The sequence below is a fragment of the Condylura cristata genome, unplaced genomic scaffold (assembly GCF_000260355.1).
Source record: "Condylura cristata isolate star-nosed mole 26May11 unplaced genomic scaffold, ConCri1.0 scaffold00002, whole genome shotgun sequence".
Classification (NCBI taxonomy): Eukaryota; Metazoa; Chordata; class Mammalia; order Eulipotyphla; family Talpidae; genus Condylura; species Condylura cristata.
In genome coordinates this window covers 69408718-69432543 of record NW_004567103.1, presented here as the reverse complement: position 1 = coordinate 69432543, position 23826 = coordinate 69408718, and the positions used below count along the sequence as shown (strand labels likewise).

Here is a 23826-nt window from a genome sequence, read left to right as displayed (position 1 = left end):
TATTATAAATATATATCAGGCACTGTGCTAGACCCGAAATACAACTCTATTCCTTAAATGGGATCAGGTGAATGTGATGAAAACATTACCAGGCAGTTAATGTTGGGTGATGAAATGCAGACAGTTAAGAAATACTATTGCTGTAGCTTTATCTATAAGGCTGATTTACTATTTATCTTATAATTTACTAATTAATAAAAACTAGCAGTAACTACCAAATGTGAATCAAACTGTCTACCTCAACAATTGATGTTTACAGAGTATGACAAAAGTGTGTCACTGCTTTTCTAGATATATTTTTATCACCAGTATATTTTTAATTACACTCAAACATACACGTATGCTATACTATATAATCACAATAACAAACAAATAATAAACTTCAATCTATAATAAGATATTGGAAATTTCTTGACAGCATTTTAATATAGCAGCAGTATTATCTCTAATGCTGATATTTGTTAAGACTTATCTCTTGCTGCTTTCTACATATATATTGCATTAATTTTTCATTCTTCAATGACTCATCTATTGCCCAAGTAGGACTACAAACTTAAGATTCCTCACATCTTCTGACCTACTCAAGATGATATCTTTGATCACTCAGTTATCTGAGATACCTTGACCCTTCTTCGAGTACACACTTTCACATGTTTAACATGTTATCAAACACTGATGTTGCCCTGCATGTGCTGCCTATTCTTCCATTTTACAATTATAATAAGTTTCATTCTTGTTCACTGTCATCTTTCCTCTGCAAATTCATCAATATTGCTTGTCTTATACCACAAGTTCTGAGTGAATAGGAACTAAAAGAGAGCCACACATAATTGGGTATTTTATACTGAAATGCTTGATAGTGCAGCTACTTTCCTTGCTTTTTGTAAGGGGCTCTGTGGCTACAGTGATTTATCATTAAGTTTCTACAGTGACAAGAGAGAGTAGTGTTCCTTTGCTTTGCTTACTTGTATCGAAGGCTGACTTTTAGGAGATGTCAGCAAAATGATTTTCAACCACTTAGGAAACCCCAGCAGACTCAAAAGCAGACTATCACAATCCTTCATTCTTCTTCTTTGCTTATTATAGCAGTAATCAAATGTCTCACACAATTGCAGTTACCGCTTGAAAAGCAAGTTCTCCAGGATGGAATTTGCCAATGTTGCCTTCTAACTTACTCTCTCTGGTTCTCAATATCATTCAGTTACATGGTATTTCCTCTTCTAGATCTTACAGATAATTGGCACTAAATGTATCTAAATTTAAGGTAGGCAGTTATTGTAAGGTGTCTAGTACCAAATATATGTGTGTGTGTGTGTACATATACATACATACACACATGTATGTATGAATGTATATATGTATATGATTTTTGTGTATTTGTTCTTCTATTCCTACCATCTTCATTCTGATTTTAATTTTATTCACTAGACAGAAACTGAGAACAACCAGCTAAAAAAGTTTTTTAAATTTTGCCAATTAGAGGAAAAGAACTCTAAGACAATATTCAACTTTCTTTACCTTTCTAAAGACTATGCTCATATGGGAGATATCTTCTCTGTGGAAAGGGAATAATAAAGTTTCCGATATTCAGAGCATTCCATTATCATAATGATACAGAGATTTCATAATTACTGTAACTGATTCTCAAACACTTGAATGACTTTTAAAGTCATTCAAGCCAGTGGATATTTTGCAAACTGAACTTGAACTGGTATATTCACTGTAATTCTAGTAATTGTTTGGTTTTATATATAAACACCTCCAGGGAGATGAATGTACTAAACCCAATCAATGTAAAGAAATATAAGAACAGACATTATTGTTGTTATGAATATTTTTTGAAGTAGCAATTATAAATACTTAACATATGGGATTTCTTTATTTTATTTTAAACACGGTTATATTACTTTCCTTTTTAAAATATCATTTCAAAAAAGTATTACTAATGTACCATTAATATAGTTATAGCTATCAGCATTGATTCTATAGTATATAGAAATTGTCAGAATTTTATAAACTACCATTACTTTTTAGGAAATAAAATTATTGGGTAATTTTTTTAAAAAAATATTACATAAAATTTGAGAAGGCAGATGATGATAATAGTATTATTCTGTTCACAGAGAATAGCATCCTGAATACACATGATGTTCACCAATCCGGAGAGAATAAATGATATTTCACCGAAAGATCCTCTTGGGTAAATTTGTAGTATAAAAGAATTTGAGACTAAAATGAAATGAATACATTCCGTTAAAGAATGATATATCTTACACTGTCTTCACATCATTCAACTCTTTGTATGAACTTGCATCAAGGGCTTCCTTCAGTGCATGCTAATGGGCTGCATTAAACCTCATGATACCTTTATACCAATTCTGATAACTGTAAGAAAATAACTCCCAGGATAAGAATTTCAATAATTCTACCATTTGAGATGCAGCTCAATTTAATCTGAATATTCTGGTCCAAATGTGACTATATGTATAAAAATATGAGCTATAGGACAGATAGGTTCAAATTCATATATTAACTGAACTAAAACTTTCCACCTAACTTATTGAAGAGGCCATCAAGCTTGCAATGTTTTCAGACAACGGTTACTTACTACAGTTTTCTTCATCTGAATTATCACTGCAGTCATTTTGACTATCACACCTCCAGTGATCTGGAATACAGTTGTTGTTTTTACACTGGAATTCATGAGGTCCACAAGTTTTTTTATCTGTAGTGGAAAGAACCAGGGTTTGAATCATTGATTTCCATGAAGATATCCCTCATGACACCTGATTGCCAAGTCCAAGGCATATGACATTTCCTCATAACTTAGTTCAGTTACATGCTAAGAAGCATCCCTAGGATAAATTGAAAGCATGTGATGAATAAAATTCATTTTTCTGCCTTATTTTATGTGATTGGTGATGCTTAGTCATTGCAGACTAATTAGAAAGCAAATAACTGGAATACCCAGGCAAAGTCAACTGAAATTAATCAATCAAAAGAAAATCAACATTATCCAACATTATCCTCTCTATAGGACACACCCTCCCTAAGCCACCTTCTCTTTCTAAAATAAAATAACAAAATAAAAGTCTGAGGTTGTTATCTTGTCTTCTTCCCTAAAAGTCTGAGGTTGTTATCTTGTCTTCTTCCCTAAAAAGTTCTTCTGAGTAGCTACCTATGGTTAACTCTGCACTTAACTGATTTCAAGAGTGCCTAAAAGGTAAGATAGTCAGAACTAGAAAATTAATAGTCATTTCACAATATCACTGAGTACCAGGAGAAGTATTAACTAGCCTTTCACTTTACAAATGATAAATCAAGATTCTTAGAAGCTTAGGAACTTAGAATGAATTTCAACTACCATTAAGTGGCACAGTCAATATAAAAAAAAAATTACCACTGACTTAGTTCTATTTATAAAAAATCTAACTTATATGTATGTATAGGAGCCAGAATAAGAATGCATGTAACAATAATTTAAATTTAGGTCACATATATTTTTCATTATCTTCAGAGCAATATCTCACTCTATGTAGTCTCAAGCAGTACTTTAAAAAACTTTAATGTATACACATATAAGTAACTTGATGATTTGGCAAAGTGGAGGTTGTGATTGAGTTGATCTGGATTTCTGTTAGGTGCATAAGTAGTAATATTGCCCTTGGTCTATGAAACACAATGAGCAGCAAGTGTTTAAAATATTAAGATAGTATAAATTCCATAACAACAAAAATTACAATGTCAATAAAACATTTAGCCCACATTTTCCTTTTACATATTTATCAAATTCTCATTCTCTGACATATTAGAGATAGTAAATGTTTCATGAATCAGACTAATAAGATTAATTAACTAAAGGAGAAGGTAAATTCTTTGATGGTGGTTACTATTCTACTTCAAAATGTGTCTATTTGAATAGCTTGTTGAATATAAAAGGTTATGAAATAAAAATGATTTTAGTATAATTATGAAAATTTGACAATGATTATCTATTGAGGGTCTATTGACCTCATGGCTAAAAATTTTCACAAACATGATCATATTCAGTCTTTAAAAATCACTAGAATTTGGCCCTCCCTGGTAGCGCAGCGGGTTGGAGTGCAGCACTGAGAATCTAAAGCCACTTCCGCATGAGTTCGATTCCCGCCTGCCCCAGAGGTGACCACATGGCATGGCAGACCTCTCCTGACCTGCCTGCTGCTCCCCTCAGCAGTGTATTTCATTGATCTGCCTGTTCTGCTTCCCATTCTGTCTCTGGTGAAGCCTCTCACCATCCCTAAGCCTCTGGCCTGTACCCTAGTTCTGTATGTACAAATAAATAAATCTTTAAAAAAAAAAATCACTAGAATTCATTATTATGTGCATTCAAGTAAATGGCAAAAATATGCATTCTTACAAAAGCAAAGAAGAAATTTATATTTAAATCAAACTACAGAAAAATTTCACTACAAAAGTCATCATTACAAACTTCACATGCATTTCTGATAACATACACACATTCATATATAAACCCACATCACACATACTCCTTATATATTGCACATACATGAATATAAGCATAGATACATACACATATAAAAAACTATATAATCTGCATTTGTCTCCCTTTCCCCTTCTCTCCTTTCCTGCCTCTCTACCTACTTGCCTGCTTATGATTAGTCAGAATCCTCTTGTGCCACTATGTTGAGCACTATATTATAATATATCTTTTGGTCTATGCTACAGATAATTCTAGATTAAAAATCGACTTAAAATTGGCCACATTTCTATGTGGCCTTCTGTATACTTCAGTCATTCCAGATGTGTGTGAGGATAATTAGAATTTAAATAACATTCCAATAGAGCAGTAGATTCAGAGAAATGCATTTCAATTGCTACAACGAAATAGTCATTTATATAATTTAATACAAAACTTCTATTTTCAATTGTTACTAGTTAAATTTCTCTGAACCTAATGTATAGTATTAGTTTTATTCATTCTTTTCAGGTGTTATTTACATTAGATTTAAATATTGTCTAAAAACAAATGCAAACTATGTAGACTAGTTCTGCATTTAAAATCTCCCTTGAGAAGACATACACTCACCCATGCCTGTGCTGTATGCAAACACACAGAAAACAGAGCAGAGTCAAAAATAGCAGTTCTCAAATTGGCTACTCATTAAAATCATCTGGGGAGCTTTAAAAAACTCTTTTGTCAAATCCATACACTGCATCAATAAAATTAATCTTTTAGTAAAGTTCAAATATCAGTATTTTATTAAAACTAGTGTGGAGCTGCCAATGAGCAGTTACAATTGAAAATCACTGAACTCCCAAAGAAACTAAGTGTGGAGTAGAACACATATAGTCCCACATTACAATATTCAAGTAAAGTTCTCACAATATGTAGAAATTTCATTAATTCATATTGATAAAATATATTGGAGTGATGCCTTATTTCTTCTTTTTTTTGTATTACAGAAAAAGCAACTATATCAATGAAAATATGTTTTTTTGTTTAATATGTGTTCACATAAATTGTAGTTACCAGCATAAATTTGCGGACCAGCAGCATGTAGAACTGTTTTTGGTTTATATTGCAACAGTATTGGTTCTTGAGTATGCCTGTGCTATTTCTGAAAAAGATAACGTTATTGGTAACAATTAATTTAGAAGCAAAAACTAGGGATGAGGACTAGAAGGCTGATGTTGAAGAAATGTTTTAGATTCTCTTTATACCAAAAGGAATACAAAGGAATCTACAAATTACTATGAGTAATAAATGAATATGGGAAGGCTAAAAATAAAAGATATACATGGGTGTGGGTGTTGGTGTGTGGATATCTGTGTATTAATTGTAAATAAAAAGGAAACAAAAAGGAAAATGTTTACTATGGTATCAATAGAACAACACAATCTAGGAATTTTGTGTAAGATAGTTATTAAATACCTAGATGCGGGCAAGGGCAATTCAGGGAGGCTCCATGGGGGTCAATTGATGGCCTCAGCAACCCAGACATATATCATTCTGTACCACCATCCTAAATATGTTCTTAATCACCTGATGGGAAGAAGACTATTAGCACAAGATCCATCATATTGCAGGACTGGAAGAGAAAGGTTATCTATATTTTTATATGTGCATTTCTCATCCACATCATATATACTCCATATACATATATATGTATGTATACACACATATTTTTATATATAAATATGTATATAATACACACTTCTCTCCCATTCTCTCTCCCTCCTTTCCTGCCTTCCAATCTATATGTCTACTTATAATTACTCAGAATCTAAGTTGTGTACCTATGTTGAGGGTTTTGTATGTAATGCACATATATATTTATACATACAGATATCTATCCATCTGATCTATCTAATCTATCTATCCTATCTAATCTATAGAGCCCTTGTACTTTGAGGAAATTCTCTTTAGTCTTCTGTAAGTCCCACATAAGATAATACTTCTGCTTCCATTCCATTGTCACATAATGACAAGTTTCAAAGGGGCTGAGAAATGGCATGATTTATTCTAGAGTGCCATAGGTCAACATATAGGATTCTATTTCTAAGGACACAGTAAAAATGAGTGAGGGGAGAGACAATTTAGGTGCCTCTATCAATAGCCTAGCAATGTCAGCCAAAGTCATTTTAGGTGGTTTTTAGAGCTATTGAGAAAATAGTTGAAACTAAGGGAAATAATTTCAAGTTGCCATGTCTCATATCTGAAAACATGTAGAAAGCACCTCACTCAAAAGTCAACAATAAAGTAATGAGGAGTGAGAAATGACAAAGTGGGGGGGGGGGCTCCTAAAACCCTGAGTAAATAGTAGGATCCTAATGTGCCTGAAATCAACAGCATCCAAAACCCTTGGAATTGAGACAGAAATTATACTTTACATAGAGTTTGTGTTAAGATTTCTATCTTCTATAAACAAAGGCCTTAATGAATACAACCACCCACATTATTTTAATTCATTAAAAATATTATGATCTGGGGCCCTCCCTGGTGGCGCAGCGGGTTAAAGCACAGCACAAAGAAGCTAAAGCCACTTCCGCATGAGTTAGATCCCCACCTGCCCCGGAGGTGACCACATGGCGCGGCAGACCTCTCCTGACCCGCCCACTGCTCCCCTCAGCAGTGTATTTTGTCAATCTGCCTGTTCTGCTCCTCGCTCTGTACCTGGTGAATCCTCTCACCCTCCGCATCTCTGCCTGTACCCCAGTTCTGTATAAATAAATCTTTAAAAAAAAAAATTATGATCTGGGTCCTCCCTGGTGGCACAGCAGTTTAAAGCACAGCACTAAAGAAGGTAAAGCTACCTCGGCAGAGTTTGATCCCCAACCCCGGAGGTGATCTACACACCTTGGCAGACCTCTCCTGACCCGCCCTCTGCTCCCCTCAACAGTGTATTTCATCAATCTGCTTGTTCTGTTCCCTACTCTGTCTCTTGAATCCTCTCAATACCCCTTGCACCTCTGGCCTGTATCCCAGTTCTGTATGCACAAATAAATAAATCTTTAAAAAATATATGATGATCTCCTATATGTAGTGATTTATCTATTTGTACTTATTTACATAGCTCCTAGGAATTTCATTGGTTTATAATTACTTGGAAAATGTGATCTCCTTCCACAAGAAGTCTCAGAATGAGAATATATTAAAAAATAATTTGCTAACCCAGGTTTCCATGAAGATGGGAGACAGTACAAAGCATATTTTCTTCATGAAATATACTCTTCTAGATTCTAATGATTTTATCTGTAAAGCTACAGGTTGTCCTGCATTGCACAATGTTTGGTGTAATTTGAAGTAATTTCATGTTATTTTTTATTGATCAGGGTAAGATTTCTCAGTGAGCACTTACATGCACAACCTGTCCTAGGGAAAGTGAAAAGAATATGTGAATGTACCAGAAGTTGAGAATAACAATGCCAGCTGTAGCTCTTCCCATGGGGTCCACTACTTCTCTTTTACTTCTGAAATTTTTACTTTTTAACCTCTTATATTATTTTTTAAGTAAAGAAAAGCTTACAAAGTAAAACAAATTACCACTGACACATTTTCTTTATAAGGAGGTAAATCTATAATAAGCCAGCTCTCTAAAGTTTCAATAATGACATTTTAAAAATTGCACATCAATGCAATGCAATTTTCAGTGGAAAAATTTTGAGTTCTCAGTATGCAGTATTAGAAAGTGTCATATTACATCATATAATGCCATCTATTGCACTTGACAATAATTTGTGATTTTTTTCTTATTTAGAAATTTGTCTTCTAACTTTGTGGTTGTAAAGTGGGGGAAAGTAGTTATCTCATCTTTTGCCAAAACACTCAGTATGTCATCTGCCAAACCCCTACCATTCCACTTATCATTCTTCAACAGTCTGTAGTCTTGACAGATTGCATGGTAATATTGTATAAATAAATTTGCATTTATGAACTAAAGACGAGGAAATCAAACATTCAAAATAAAGAGTTATAAGTAGGTCATGTCTCTTTAGAATCACCCTTCTTGAAAGCTGATACCAGCCTATTCTGGTTAGCTACAGTCTAGTAATTCCATGCATCTCTCTTGAACTGGTTTAGAGAAAAACAAAATGCCTCCTCGTTGTTCCAATATTTAAGTTTTATTTTAAAAGGAATTTGAGGTAATAAAAAGCATTTAGCAAATTACCTCTGATTATACACTTGTTTATATATGTCTAGTAGTTCTGAGTCTATTGTCATAGTCATCTGATAATTGTGTGACTCACTTTACATTTTTGGATTAATAGCTCTGAAATCAAATATAGTAAGAAATAGTGAGGCATAATGGAAAAGAACTAAGAAGTAAAGTTAGAAATAGAGTTGAATCCTAACGTTGGTTCCTATTAGCCTACAGTTTATGGAAATTATTTGTCTTCTTTGTGTCTCAGTTTTCTGAAGGTTAAAAATTGAAATTAAGTACCTCTAGATAGAATATAGTAAGAAATAGTGAGACATAATGGAAAAGACCTAAGAAGTAAAGTTAGAAATATAGTTGAATCCTAACGTTGGCTCCTATTAGCCTACAGTTTATGGAAATTATTTGTTTTCTTTGTGTCTCAGTTTTCTGAAGGTTAAAAATTGAAATTAAATACATCTAGCATTGAAACTAATACCTATCTTAAAAATACTAATTAGTGACAAGTAAGTAGAATTATTAGTGACTAGTTATATAGTAATGATGGTAAATCTATAAAAAGCAAATAAATTTGGATGTCCATTATCATACCTACTTTATCTCAAGCAATGTAAATTTAGGAGGGAATGTGATATTTATTTAAAACTGCTATGTTACAGGTATTGCTTCAAAACCTTTATAAATTATGTAAAGAGTTTACTAAACTGAATTCTTACTGAATTATTGTGAGGCATCCTATTCAGTTTACAAGCAAACCTAAAGTCACATGTAAGTTTTAGAGTCATACAATAATACACCAAGTATTGTAGGAAATCACATTCCAGAAGAGAATTTTATAGGTTACTAGATTCCTGGGGACTTTTAACAAAAATGCAGGTTGATTCAGCCCCATTGGAGACAGTATGGCAATTATGCAAAATATTACAATAAATCTGTGAGATGATCCCAAATTTCTTGTCTCAGTAGCTATCCAAAGAATATAGACACTAATTTAAATATATATGCATATATATATATGTATATATATATATATATTTCACCACTATATTGACTGCAACACTATTTACAATAGACAAGTTATGGAAACAACTTGAGTACCCAATGTCAGATGAGCAGATAAAGAACCTGTGGTACATATAAAAGATGGAATACTACGTAGCTATAAAAAAACTAGATAAAATCTCGCCACTTGCAAAAACATGGATGGAAGTGACAGAAATTTACTAACTGAAATGTCAGAAAAGAAAGACAAATACCGGGTTTCACTCCTATGTGGAATATAACAAAACAAAGGACAAAAGATAACAAAACCTAGAGAGCTGAACCAGAAGTGAGGTTGGTGGTGGGGAGCAAAGTAGGGGTGGGGGCCCTATGGTAAAGGATTATGGGTCCTTTGGTGGTGGGCAAGGTGTGATAACATATTTAATATTGTGAAGCTAAATCTGTAAATCATTCATAGTGCTATAAACCAATTTTTCCTCAATAAAATGTTGCCAGAAATATTTTCTTATATAACTATATGTAAGGACAGATGTTAATCAGCATTACCATGGTACTCATTTCAACATATACAAATATCAAATCCACATGTTGTATATGCTTAAAATAGATTGTTGTCAATTATAGGTCAATAAAAAAAAGCTGAAATTATATGAAAAAAATATATAAATGATACAATATGTAGCAGAATTCTCTCTCCTGCTTTTGCTTTCTCACTCTTGCTCTCTCAACACAGAACATATTCCTTACTTAAAGTTCAAGTAGGTGTTACATATCAATAAATGCAATAAATGATCACTTTAGCCTTATCATTTCCCTATCATTTCTTCGTTGACTGTGTAGTCAGCAAGGTATTGATTTTTTTTTTAAGAGTCTGCTTACAGTACATGATTGTTTGCTTGGCTTTACTCCCAAACATCTCTAAAGACCTTAAATGTACACTTGCTGGTTAGATGCCTTTATTCACCTTTTAATAAGCTTGCTTGTCTTCTGCAATAAGACTGCATCTGTTATAGAGCCATATCATCTGAGAGGCAGCAAGGTTAGGAAAACAATGTGAAAAAGTAATGCGTAAACTTACTTCTAAGTGATAATTCAAATAAAGGTGACAAAACGGTATATATATATATATATATAAAAGATTTATTTATTTTTACAGAACTGGGGTACAGGCCAGAGATGCAGAAGGTGAGAGGGTTCACCAGAGACAGAGTGGGATGCAGAATAGGCAGATAGAAATAGTACACTGCTGAGGGGAGCAGCGGGCTGGCCAGGAGAGGTCTGCCTCGCCATGTGGATCTCCCCGGGGCAGGCGGAGATTGAGCTCATGCAGAAGTGGCTCAAGCTTCTCTATGCTATGCTTTAACCCACTGTGCCACCAGGGAGGGCCACGGTATATATTTTAATACAACTATCACACTGATGAAGAAAGCAAAGTATCTCAATGGATAAGTCAAATCTAATTAATTTAACCCACTCAAACATCATTTCAAGTTTAACACATCACTAAACAATAAACATAATTGTCCCTCATATTATCATCATTGCAACATAGGAGAGCAAAAACACACTTCAAAATAGAATCCTATTATAAATGGAATATACCATCAAGTTAATATGTACAGTGGCAACCTGTTTTCATTTATTGTTACAGGACCAGGTTGAACCCTCTGAACAGCTAAGCAAAAGTGAAAGCCAGAGGAGCATATTGTTTAGGTAAAGGTTCTCCTCACTCATACATGAAACATCTTCAAAATCTGTCATTTCCCAGTATCATCAATCCTGGAATTATGTAATATTTTTCTTTAATGAAAAATTCAAATTAAAATTTAAAAATAGGTCTTCATTATCAGCTTCTAAATTAACTCATTCAGGTAACATATTTGAGGTAAGGAAATAAAATAATGGTATTTATACTGCGTTTACTGTGTTAGACCTAATTGGAATTAAGGTTAGGGGGATATAGAAGGCAAAATATAAAAATTGAAGCAAAGAAGATAGAAGAAAAGTGGAGAGCTGGAAGGGAGGACCAGGATGGAAGGAAGAAGGAAGAAAGAGGAAAAGAGAAACACTAATTAAATTTCTTAGATAGAGTGAATATGAATAACTAATCAAACTGAGGAATGGTCAAAGGTTGATAAACAAAATTAGGTTATAGGTCTATGAGTTCATACAATTTATTAATCACTATATAAATCTGCTTTATAGTGCTGTAAAAACTGTCAGGGGTCAAAAAAGATATTTGAAAATCTTTTCTAATGCAAATGAACAGGCACTCTAATTCTTTGACAGTGGCCAATACTTGTTCCACCAAAGAAACTGAGCAAACTTTTTTATTCTATCTTCAACTATTTTGATGTGAAAACAAATCCATTTTTTCATGATTTCCATATCTATTGAATTCATTATTTTAATAGAAATAAGTAAATTTGAAACAGTTTCACTTAATAAACTGAATCTTTACTGAATTATGTAAGCAATTTTTGAATTATATAATTTCTTCCTTTTAGACACTGAGATTAACTTGGGTAGAAACTAATCATTAAAAAACTCAAATGAAATTTTTTTTTTAAATTCTCCATTGGCATTATTTTGTGAACTATATTCAGATTCTTGCTATTGCAGATGATAAAATTCCTATACAGGAGGAAAATAATTCTCATATATAAATAGTTTTAGCCAAGTAAGTCATCTTAATTTCTGATCTTTAGTTTAAAATTTCTTAATATACTCAAATGCCTTTAACATTAAAATAAATATTTAATAATACTCATAGGTAAGAATGTTTGCTTTAGAGGAAAATTCTTTTAGTGACAGATTTATTAAAGTTTCCTATAGGAAATATGTCTACATGAACCTCCATTGTTTCCTGCTAAAATGCCAACATTCACCTAAGAAGACATTGGTTAAACCATTTTCCCTTGCCTGACAGGGACATAGAGATTAAATAGCATTAAATCTCACAGTCTGGGAAAGAAATTGCATATACTATCAAGAAATATTTTAGAAGGAAAGAGACATTTCTTATAACTATTTGTATTCACTTGGCATACATTCATATACCAGGGATCATGCTAGTTATGGTGCCATTTGTAGAACAATTTGTTCCTTGTTAAGCAAAATATCATCTCTACCTCAGCAGGAGATCCTGACACATAATTAAGTTGATCCTTTTGAGAAAGTTTGCAAAGCTGTCATCTGTTTATTAATAAAAAATCTTCTGATTTTTTTTAATCCTTTAAAAGTACAGCTCATACTTTTCCTGAAGTACTCTCCAATGACCACCATTTTATTAGTCACAGTGGAAACACATAAATTCTGTAATAAAGACTTGAAATCCTTTGCTTTTATTTCTAAAGACAGTGACAGCATACTGGTTTGGTTTTAACTTCCTTTTTGATTTCTACAACTAAGTTCCTGATCCAGGGCTTTATTTAATCAGAGTAAAATTAGAAATAATAGTCAGCTTAAATGCTCTGATATATTAACAACTTTTTAGTAATTCCACTGCTTTTTGCAGTGACAAATCTAATAATGGGCCTGAGTAAGGTAATGTCTACCTAGAGAAGGAAAGCAATGTTTCAATTTATCACATCCCATAGCTCTGTGCTTGCTTTCTTGACGCCTGCCAAAATTTTAAACATAAGTGGAGATCACACTTATGTGCATTTCCACCAGGTTCTAGCCCCCAACCTTTCATAATTCTCCTGTCTTTTCCCACACTCTTCTCTAGTTTTTAAGAGTTTAAGGCAGCAGTTACACTGAGAGGATAAATTACATTTATGAACCTCGGGTTCAGTTATAGCATTGCAGATTTAGCTCTGACTGGTAACCTCTCACCATAGAAACTGATTCATTGGCCCTGAATAGCCCACAGGATCCTATACAATGCAATTGCTCATGTTGATACAGAACAAACACTCCAGTATCTTCTGAAGTATGAAATAACCCATCTAAACCTGACCTTCCCTGAACACCAAGCAAGTATAAAATACAGGTATGTTATTTTGCATCATTGCTACTCAGGGAGACATTTCTAGGTACTAAATTTGGGGCAAAAAAAATATGGGCAAGAATATTGTGAAAGAAGAAAAAGTTCCCATGGCCTCAATGATATGACTCCTTTGAGAATCTTTATAATTTAGCCTGAAAACAGTCATGATTGACAAGTTCTTATGAAAGTGATTACCCTAAATAAATGGATTTGCATTTTCCCTTCCAAATATTTAAAAAAAAATACCTTTTGAAAAATGCCTAACCATTTGTGCGTGACTCCAGTGAGGACTGTAACACAAAAATTTAAAATAACTGCTAAGAACCTATATATGATAAATAAAATGTAAACTCTTTCATATTAAGCTTTTATTAGAATAAAGTCACAGTACATTAGGAATTCTGACCTTGTTTAACAACATAGTCAATGCCTGTTTTTGTCTAAAATTATTACTGATGGCACCTTTTCTATATATCTGCTCATACCTAAACTTAGACCTAACAAAGTGATTAAGACCTACAGGTGTAAAATCAAGTTAAAAGAAAAATTGCCTCAATGGCTAGGACATTAGAAACATTAGGGGAAGGCAAAAGAAGCAACAGGCATAGAAGGTTATCAAAGAGGTCATATTTAATATGAAACACAGATAATTTTGGTAGGATTAATAGCTACCGTATTTACTCCCTCATCTGAAACTACAATAAAATATGGATATTGAGATATTAAGCATCAGGCAACAAATGGCAGTGATCTCTTGAAAAGAAATAAATGGGAAAAGCCATAACATTGCTCGGCCTACTGCTCTGAATTTCCAGGTCACAGCATGAGAAAATAGTATTAGGCAAAAACCCATGGGCTCTATGAGTTAAAAACTGAACTTGGGCCATTTGTGGTGGCGCAAAGATTAGGACACAGCACTGCAAGCTGGCTGCAGCCACTTTAGTGCAAGTTCAATTCCCAGCCCCATGGGTGACCTACATGATGTGGCAGACTGCTCCTGACGTGCCCGCTGCTCCCCTCAGCAGTGTACTTTGTGGATCTGCCTGTTCTGCTCCCCACTCTGTCTCTGGTGAAGCCTCTTGTGGTCCCTGCACCTCTGGCTTGTACCCCAGTTCTGTATGAATACATAAATCTTTGAAAAAAATCATAACTCATACATATTAAAAAAAAAAAAAACAAAAAACTTGAACTCATGATGGTCTAAGATGACCATTAAAGTTCTCAGTGTAGTGATGAAGAAAAGAAAGCTGTCTAGAATGTGAATGTGGGGCCCTCCCTGGTGGCACAGAGGGTCAGGGTGCAGTACTGCAAGTCAGGTGCAGCACTGCAAATCAGCCACAGTAACTTCAGTAAGTTTGATCCCCAGCCCCAGAGTGATCCACATGGTACAGCAGACTCTCCTGTCTTGCCCGCTACTCCCCTCAATAGTGTACTTCGTAGATCTTCCTGTTCTTCTCTCCACTCTGTCTCTGGTAAATCCTTTCACCACCCCTGGCATATATCCCAGTTCTGTGTGCATAAATAAATAAATCTTAAAAAACCACAACAACAGAAAAAAAATGTGAATGTTAGAGATCTACAGAATGTCTTCCTTGAATATTCACCAGCAGGTGAATTGATGTGCACCAAAAGGAATTTTACCAGATGCCAGCAAAAAGAGATATAAAAGGGATTTTAGAAAACAGTATATGTGATTCTCACAGAACCTATATACTATGCTACCTGTTCCCTAGTCAAGAAGGACAATCTTATAGTGATCAGGTCAGTGTGGAGAATATTCAGAATGTTATTGCTTCAGAGGATGGAAATTAATCCTAGAAAAAACACACTGCTCTGAGCCACCTAAGAAACCTTAAAAACTGTATCTCAAGTGATAAAACTGCTTCAAGTAACAGGATTATAAAACATAACTCAAAGATAATGTGTAGAAGTACACAATTTCTGGCATCTAATAAGGTAAAAGATCAAGCAGAAAAAAAAAGAAAAAGTGGGAAATAGGTAAAAATAAATTAAAATTATTAAGCACAAATAATATCAAATAATATAGTTTGAAAAAAAGCAATAAGAAGTTAGAAAGTGAATAATTTGTAAGGTGAGAAGCCAGGGTTAACTAAAGTTACTGGGATGATCATTTCACAATATGTGTATAGGTGGGTGGGTGTCAAATAATTATGTTGTAAACCCTAAACTAATACATTTTAATATGCCAAATATATCTCAGTAAAACTAGAGGGGGAGAGAAAAGAATATTCAGAAATTACCTGTGTTCTCAGTACTGACACTCAAGTACTGTGAATGATATAAAGGGGCAAACTCATAAAGAGCTCTACAGGAATTTCTATAAGCTTAGAATATACATACTAAACCAGGTGCTGACAGAAAAGAGCATTATAGAGGAATGTGTGGAGGGATGATGGCCAGAAAGATACTTCATGATTTGTAAATTTATCATGGGGTTCTTCAATTTAAGTGAGGAAACTCTCTTGGCTACTTAAAGGGAAAGGACTTTATTTGTGGTACATTAGACAGTGAGCAGAATTTAAGGGTAGAATCAAAGTACAGAGGCTTCCTCTCCCAGCACCTGTTGAGTTAGCACCTTACATCACAAACAACAATTGATGCTGGGTATGATAAAATACTTTATCCTTTAAAATCATGATATTCACATTGAAATATACTCTACAAAGATACCTGAATAGTACTCTTCAAACTATAAAAAACACTGAAAAAAAGAAATACTGAGGAGCTATAAAGACAAAGGAGACTAAGAAGATATAATAACTAAATATAATGTGAGATCTTGGAAGTAAAAAAAAAAAAGAAATTAGTGGAAAATATAAGCAAACTCTAAATAACATCTAGAGTTTAGTTAATAGTGGAGGGAAACAGATTTTTTTAAACAAAGATTTACTTATTTATTTATGCATACAGAACTAAGGTACAGGCCAGAGGTATGGGGGGGGGTGAGAGGTTTCACCAGAGACAGTGTGGGGAGCAGGACAGGCAGATGTACTGAAATACACTGCTGAGGAGAGCAGTGGGCTGGTCAGGAGAGGTCTGCCACCCTATGTGGGTTCCCTCCCTGGCAGGGGATCTACCTCATGCTGCAGTGGCTGTGGTAGAGCTGTGCTTTAACCCATTGAACCACTAGAGAGGGCCGGGAAAAATAGACTTAGACATATTGATATTCAAACAGAAAATGGTCTAAAATCTCCAATTAAATGGCAGAAATAATCTAATTTAGGCAAAAAAAAAAAAGAATCCAACTCAATGCATTCCCAGTTCAAAGCTAAAAATAAGAAATTAGCCTTTAAATATATAGTCACAATTAGATTAGGAGTAAAAGGATAGAGAAAGATATACCATGGAAATAACAATAGTAGAAAATAAATAAAATCTTGGAAATTATATAATAATCCTTGACAATTGATATGAAATATCAACTAGAAATAATATCAACTAGAAATAATGTTATATAAATTCATAAAAGGAAATATGATAATTGAAATATTTATGGATCAACAAAATTTGAAAATTCATGAAGTAAAAACTGATAGAATTTTAAGGGGAAATAGTCAGTAAGTATGATATAATATGTGAACACACCAAAAATAAAAAAAAATCCAGTAAGGTTACAAATGACCTAAACCTAAACTACACTATCAACCAAGTAAATCAAAGGAAATGTAACTGTTCAACAATAGCAGAAAACACTATTCAAAAAATAAATGCATGATATCTTTAACAAAATACATAAAATTGTGGGCACTAAAATATTTCTCCATACATTTAAAAAAATTCAGACATGTAATGAAGAAATTTAATCCATGCAAATTTTGTCCTTTGGCCCACAGAACTAAATTGTAAACAAAAAAAATCTACAATATTTCCATTTATTTAGAAATTGAATATTCTTCTAAATGACACATTAAATAGAAGATAAAATAAAAGACATAATTTGAAAATAGTTAGAAATAGATTGCATTCTAGTCTATAGATCACGAGCATAGGGTAGAACATGGGAAGGATTCATGGAAGAGGACTCAGCTTATTAGCGTAATGAAAATAGAAACATGCACAGAGATAAAAGAAAATGGAATGGTTTGATGTGAGGAAGATTCTGAAAGAATCTGAGAGTCCTGAAAGGACATTCATACAAAGGTTACTCTTTATTCAAAATTTCAACTGGAATAATAGAGAAAGAAATCAGAATTTACATATGACATGATGCTTTTGGCATGATCAAGAATATTTTTGTTGTTTAGAGTATAAATGATATCTGTACCCTTGCTTTTACTAGATGAGCTCTAATATGCCTCTCCACACAAAAATTATTTAATATTATAAAAATATATGCACTCTTGATGGAACTGAATGGACCTGATAATGTCAGTGTCATCTTTTATTGCAGTTTACAAATGTCTACTATGTTAATTCACCAACACAGTTGGTGAACATTTCTCATCTGTCAGTAAGATGCTGAAAATTACTGGGATACTGTTAAGAATTAGTAAATTTTAACTTTGAAAACCAAATAGCATGAAAAAAACTTTGGAACGTAAGCTTGACATTACTACCCACTTAGCACACTACTGTAGTCCTTAGAATATAGTCATACATTGAACAAGAACAGGTAATTATCAGTTTAATTAATCTAAGTAAAGATATTGGCATGTTCATTTTTTGCATTTCAGTGCTATAAAAAACAGTACTTAGTGACAATATTTAATGTTTCTTCCAAAAAAGTCAATCTGGACAATTCATGCTCAGTGGTCAATGAGCAAGTTTCATAAAATGAAAAGGAAAAAAAGAGAATGTTTTCTTATTGAAATTTTCATAATATTAGATCAAAGAACAGTTTTAAAAACTTTCACTTCTGCATGATAAAAGTTTAATGAAAGTAATATTAGGATGAACAAAGAGTTTCTCTCAATGATATTTTTAATTTGTTTAATAATCATTTAGTCATCCAAAATTAATAAGATCAATTGATAACAATTCTAGTATTTATTTTCTATTTGTGGACCATTGGTATTATTTAACATTGAGATTGTGAGGAATTTTTGAATGGGGACAAAATGCAGACAACCCTTTAAAAATACATTACTAAATTTCCTAAATGAGTTTCAGGTTACATATAGCTAGAGAATGGGAATGCCTCTATGTATTAAAAATGTTCCTGTTGTGTGAATAAATGCAGCAACTATATGTGTGTCTCTATGTATAGTAAGGTAAACATTATCAGGGAATATACAACAAATATCTTGAACTATCTACATAAAAAGTCAGTGTGATATTTATGCAATCACAAAAACTAAACCATCAATGAAAATACTTCATAAAGGAAAAATGCATAATAAAAAAAACTATATTAACATTCACTTACTCAGTTAATCAAAAGGAGGACAATATTTTCAAACATGTGCCTGTATGATACAAGTGGTGAATCTGACTTCTGCACCAGATAGTTCAGCATGAATGTAGTGTTAGAACTGAAAGGTGAGGAAGTTATGCCCTGATCAACTTCCTTTCATTCTTTCTAGTTGCTTCCTTATGAAGAGTATGGTGATACAGTGAGAATACTTTCCTATGACTCACTAATCTCTTTTTTAAAGAAAGACAGCTGGGTTTTGATAAATGATTGTCAAACTAGAATTGTGTCAACATTCAATGATATTCTTTGTTTTCATTGAACTTGTTTTTACTACTATCTTTAGAGGAAGCCACTAAATTTCCATTTTGGATCATTAATAGTGGTCTGAGCTTTCAGAGGAGGAATATTATTAACGTTATATTTGAAATTGCTTTGAAGAATTATGAATATAAACAGAATGATTTTTAGCTAGGTTATTGCTTTTAAGTTGTCTACAGACAACATACATTTTACTGTCATTCTTACTCCTACTCATTATTGTTAGTGAGAAGTTATTTTAGACAATATTAAAGTAAATATGCTCTTTCTGTAAACATCTATCTTTTTAAATATGTTTGGGATCACTGTCTTAATACCTTTACTATTGCAAATTTACTGCATGTCAGAGAAGTTCTAATGACTATAGATTTAAAATATTTGCTAATCCATTTTCTACCCATTTTTTCCCTCTTAGGATATTTATTATACCCTTTATGTCTTGTATTTTTAATTATAAAATAGGGGTACTTATTGTATATCCCTCATATTATTGTGGTAGGAATCATAGTGATATAATTTACATAGAGTTTAGCCAAATGCTAGTACATGGTAAGTTTTCAAAACTATACATTATCCCTATTGTTACTTATTTGAATTCCCTCAGACACTAATATAATGACTTACATAACATTTTCAGTGGACATTTAAATGAGTGACAGCAAGATAAAATTATAATTTTAATTATATATGAAAAATAGTAAAAAAAAAACCACAGTGAAATAAAAGTATTTCTCATTTTTCAGCTTGAAATGGTTGAAATGGCATAGAAGAGGCGTGGTGAATTCCTCTGAAAAGAATAGGAATCCTTTTTTGAGACTCCCTAGAAAGTCAAACCTGTGCATAATTTTCAAGTTCCATATTGGTAATATCAATAATTTTTGGGTCTACTTAATGCATGGCTTCTAAATGGCAGTTTTTTAATAAATTAAAAAATGTTAAAGATTTTAACTACAGTTACTTTTGTTCACACATTATACAAATGGACACAGCAAGTTGTGAAAGAATATATATGCATATTCTTCTTAATTAAATATCTGTGACTAATGGGGGTAGTTTCTTGCATATCTGTTATTCCCTGATAGTTTCATAGTTTTTACTACTCAGTGAATATGTTACTATATATCTATATCTACATATTCATATTACACATCTACATATAAATTAAATTTATATGTATATATATTAATATATGATATCAATATATCAACCTCAATTAGAGATATGTTTGCTTAAAGAATACAAGCCACATAATCCCAACAATATTATTAATCAGAAATAAAATTTTGAAAACATATTAGGTTTATTTGAACTTCAATAAACAGTTTATATTTCTTCTGTATTTTCTCAAATATTAGTTTAAATTAAGTAATTATTAAATATGAAATGTTACTAACTTGGGTGTCTGCCTCCTTTTTAGGACATAGAATTGTGAAGAAAAGGCTTGTAGTCTTATAAATAATATGACCCAGGAAGTGAAAAATCTTAGGTCACAGGGTATTTCTGCTTGCTACTATATTTCTGTAGCCTGAAATATATATTTTCAAGCCACTTTTGCTTTTGGTCATAGGAAGCTCATCTCTCTCTCTACATTTTGAGATTAGAAAAATGGAATATTAATATTAATTAATATAGTATTAAAATATTGCCATTGAATTAATAGAAATTTCCTTTCTCATAATAAGTAATTTTCCACATCAGCATTTTAAAAATACATTAATTTTCATTAGATATTTTAAAATGGAGAAATATACCAGAAGTTAAATGATTATTTTTTAAAAAGAGGATGGGCTGCATATATTCTACTTTAAAATAACAATATAGAACTGTTTAAATATTTTAAAAACACCAACACAGACAACACTAGCATTCTATACTAGATTGAATGTCTAAAGTATATTCTGAAAGTTAATGATACTATAACATGTTATTAAGCACTATTGAACAAAAAAAATCATCTGGAATCAAATAAAGTATAATATTTTAAAATTATAATAGTTTTTATTTATTTATTTTTTTCACAAATTACATTATCTGTCCCATAAAGCTGTTTTAACACGAGTGGAGTGATACATGTTACCTCCACAATAAGTGAATGATGCAGAAAGGTAGAAAGAAGGCACAGTCTGGATTATGAATAATAGCAAGAAGAAAAATAAGATGAGGAAGGAACTTAACCGGGTGACCTCAATACATGATGGCAGCATCCAGAATGACATGGCCAACACCAGGAATTCTGATAAGAAAAGCATTGCAGTTGGATTTATCTCATAGATGCCAAGACTCTAGGAGACTTCTAGTACCATATGTATGCCACAGTCACAAAAACTCTGAAACAATTTTAACATACTAAGTGTGGGTGGCCACCAAGATAAAAATGAGGAAAATTTTCTGGCTCATCAGATTTTTTGCAGATTTACAGGGTGATGTTCCTCTGTGAGGCTCTCACTTTTGGGGGTTTCATGTATTAGCAGAAAACTATATCAAGTTGCAGCTCACTAGAAATGGAAGTGTGGCGAAAACACCAAGCCCACAAGCGGTCAGTGGGAGAGGTCCTGGTCCTCCACAGCACATGACGTAGAACCAATGCAGATCAGCCTGATCGCCCAGCAGGGACCAGCATAGTCTTATAGAAAAACTGGCAAGGATGTCCTTTTTCCTTTGTACCTCCTCACATGAAGGTACTAATCCCAACCTCTTCAATATCGAAGGAAAGGTATCATAATGCCATAGGGTAGAAGACTTAGTTCTGCCTCCCATCAGGCTTCCCCAACTCCCTATCTCACTCCTCCACATAAGAGAGAACAACAAAGAAGGGTAGAGACGTTTGAATGTTCAGATTATCTGACTGTCAATCAAGATATAAATCTGTCATCTATATTTAAACTCAGGAAGTATTCATTGAAGACACTAAATTGATGTCTTAACTGAATAATATAAGTGTACATTGCTTTCCAAATGCAGGATTATGAGCACACAGCTTCTCCCTGGACTCTCTTGAAATCAGAATATTAGCATTTTGGCAAATGCTATTCTAAATGAAAGTTAATACAATTTCTATAAATAATTCAATTAAAATATCAAATTATTTTAATATAGATAGAGTGAGCACTATCAGAGCTAATTCCCTCTTCAGGGTAATTCCAGGTCTGCCACCCTAAATTGAATTTAGCCTGATATTGACTGTAGGGTTAACAGAATACTGCTTCACGATGTTTGCCCATCTGCTTCAAATGAACTTGTATACAAGGTCACAATTAGAACATTTGAACTCTATAATATAGAGTCTATGAAAATTTCTGACTTACTTGCCATTGAATATGTAGTAATTGTAACATATAAAAATAACCTTTGTAGGGAAATATGTTACTTGTTTGGATGTACTGGCATATTAGACAAGGTCAAGCTTTCAGATGATATAGAAAGTGTAATACCACTAATATAAAATTAGAATACCATAAACTATTAGGTATATTTAAACAAGGGCATACTAATATGGTAAAAGTAACAAAATTTCACATGTGGATGAAACATAGTCACTTTAAAATGGGGAGGAAAAAGAAAGAGAAGAAATAGAAGTGGTACTTAGGGCTTTTGGATATTTTTATTTAAGCCAACTATTATAATCTGTTAAATATTCTATGTTTTTTCTTTTTTAAAATATTTATTTATTTATGCATACAGAACAGGGGTATAGGCTAGAGGTACAGGAGCTGTGAGAGGATTCACTAGAGACAGAGTGGAGAACAGAATAGGCCAACTGACAAAGTATACTGCTGAGGGGAGCAGTGAGCAGGTCAGGAGAGGTCTGCTGCAATATGTGGGTCACTTCTGGGGCTGGATTGAACTTATGCTGAATTGGCTTTAGGTTCTTAGTGCTGTGCTTTAACCCTCTGTGCCACCAGGGAGGGCCTTCTGCATTTTTTCTTACTGTAAAACTTTCAGTAAAAGTCTTTATATTTGAAGTGTTACATGAGTTAGTATACATCTGCTTTAACTTAAAAACCTATTTCTTACAGTCTTAATAGTTTGAGTAGGCATTCAAATTTCTTTATCAAACATTTAAGTGAAAAACAATAACATACTTTATTGGATATATTTGTTGACGTAAATGTGTTGTGTCATGTGGGATAAATGGGTTGCAGAACGTATAAAGCTACCACAGAAAGCTCCAGTTCTTCTCACAAGCCCTAGCTAGTGTGATTATAGCTCACTCATTAATTAAATGTAATTAGCCAAGCAGCAGGTTATAAACCAAGGCTGCTCAAAAGCAGCAAATGATGCTGAACCAACTTGGAAGCAAGACTCTGATGACATAGAATTCTAGATAAAGTAAAGGGATGTAGAAGAAAACAGGAAATAAGACCACAGAGAGGAGTGAAAGGAGCAATGAGGCTGAACAACAGTGGTTTCTAGAGAGATGGCTGTGAGTAGAGATGACCAGCAGAGCCCAAACAGAAAAACAGATGAAAAGGCAGAATGTT

At 33.0% G+C, this 23826-nt stretch overlaps 1 protein-coding gene across 1 annotated transcript in view; it reads right to left on the bottom strand.

Annotated features, from left to right (window-relative positions):
- LRP1B (low density lipoprotein receptor-related protein 1B) overlaps positions 1–23826 on the bottom strand; it is a 1583276-nt gene that overhangs the window by 140622 nt on the left and 1418828 nt on the right. Inside the window, exon 52 of the mRNA XM_012727834.1 lies at positions 2609–2725. Within this exon, the coding sequence (XP_012583288.1) occupies positions 2609–2725 (117 nt within the window). The remainder of the gene's footprint in view (positions 1–2608; positions 2726–23826) is intronic.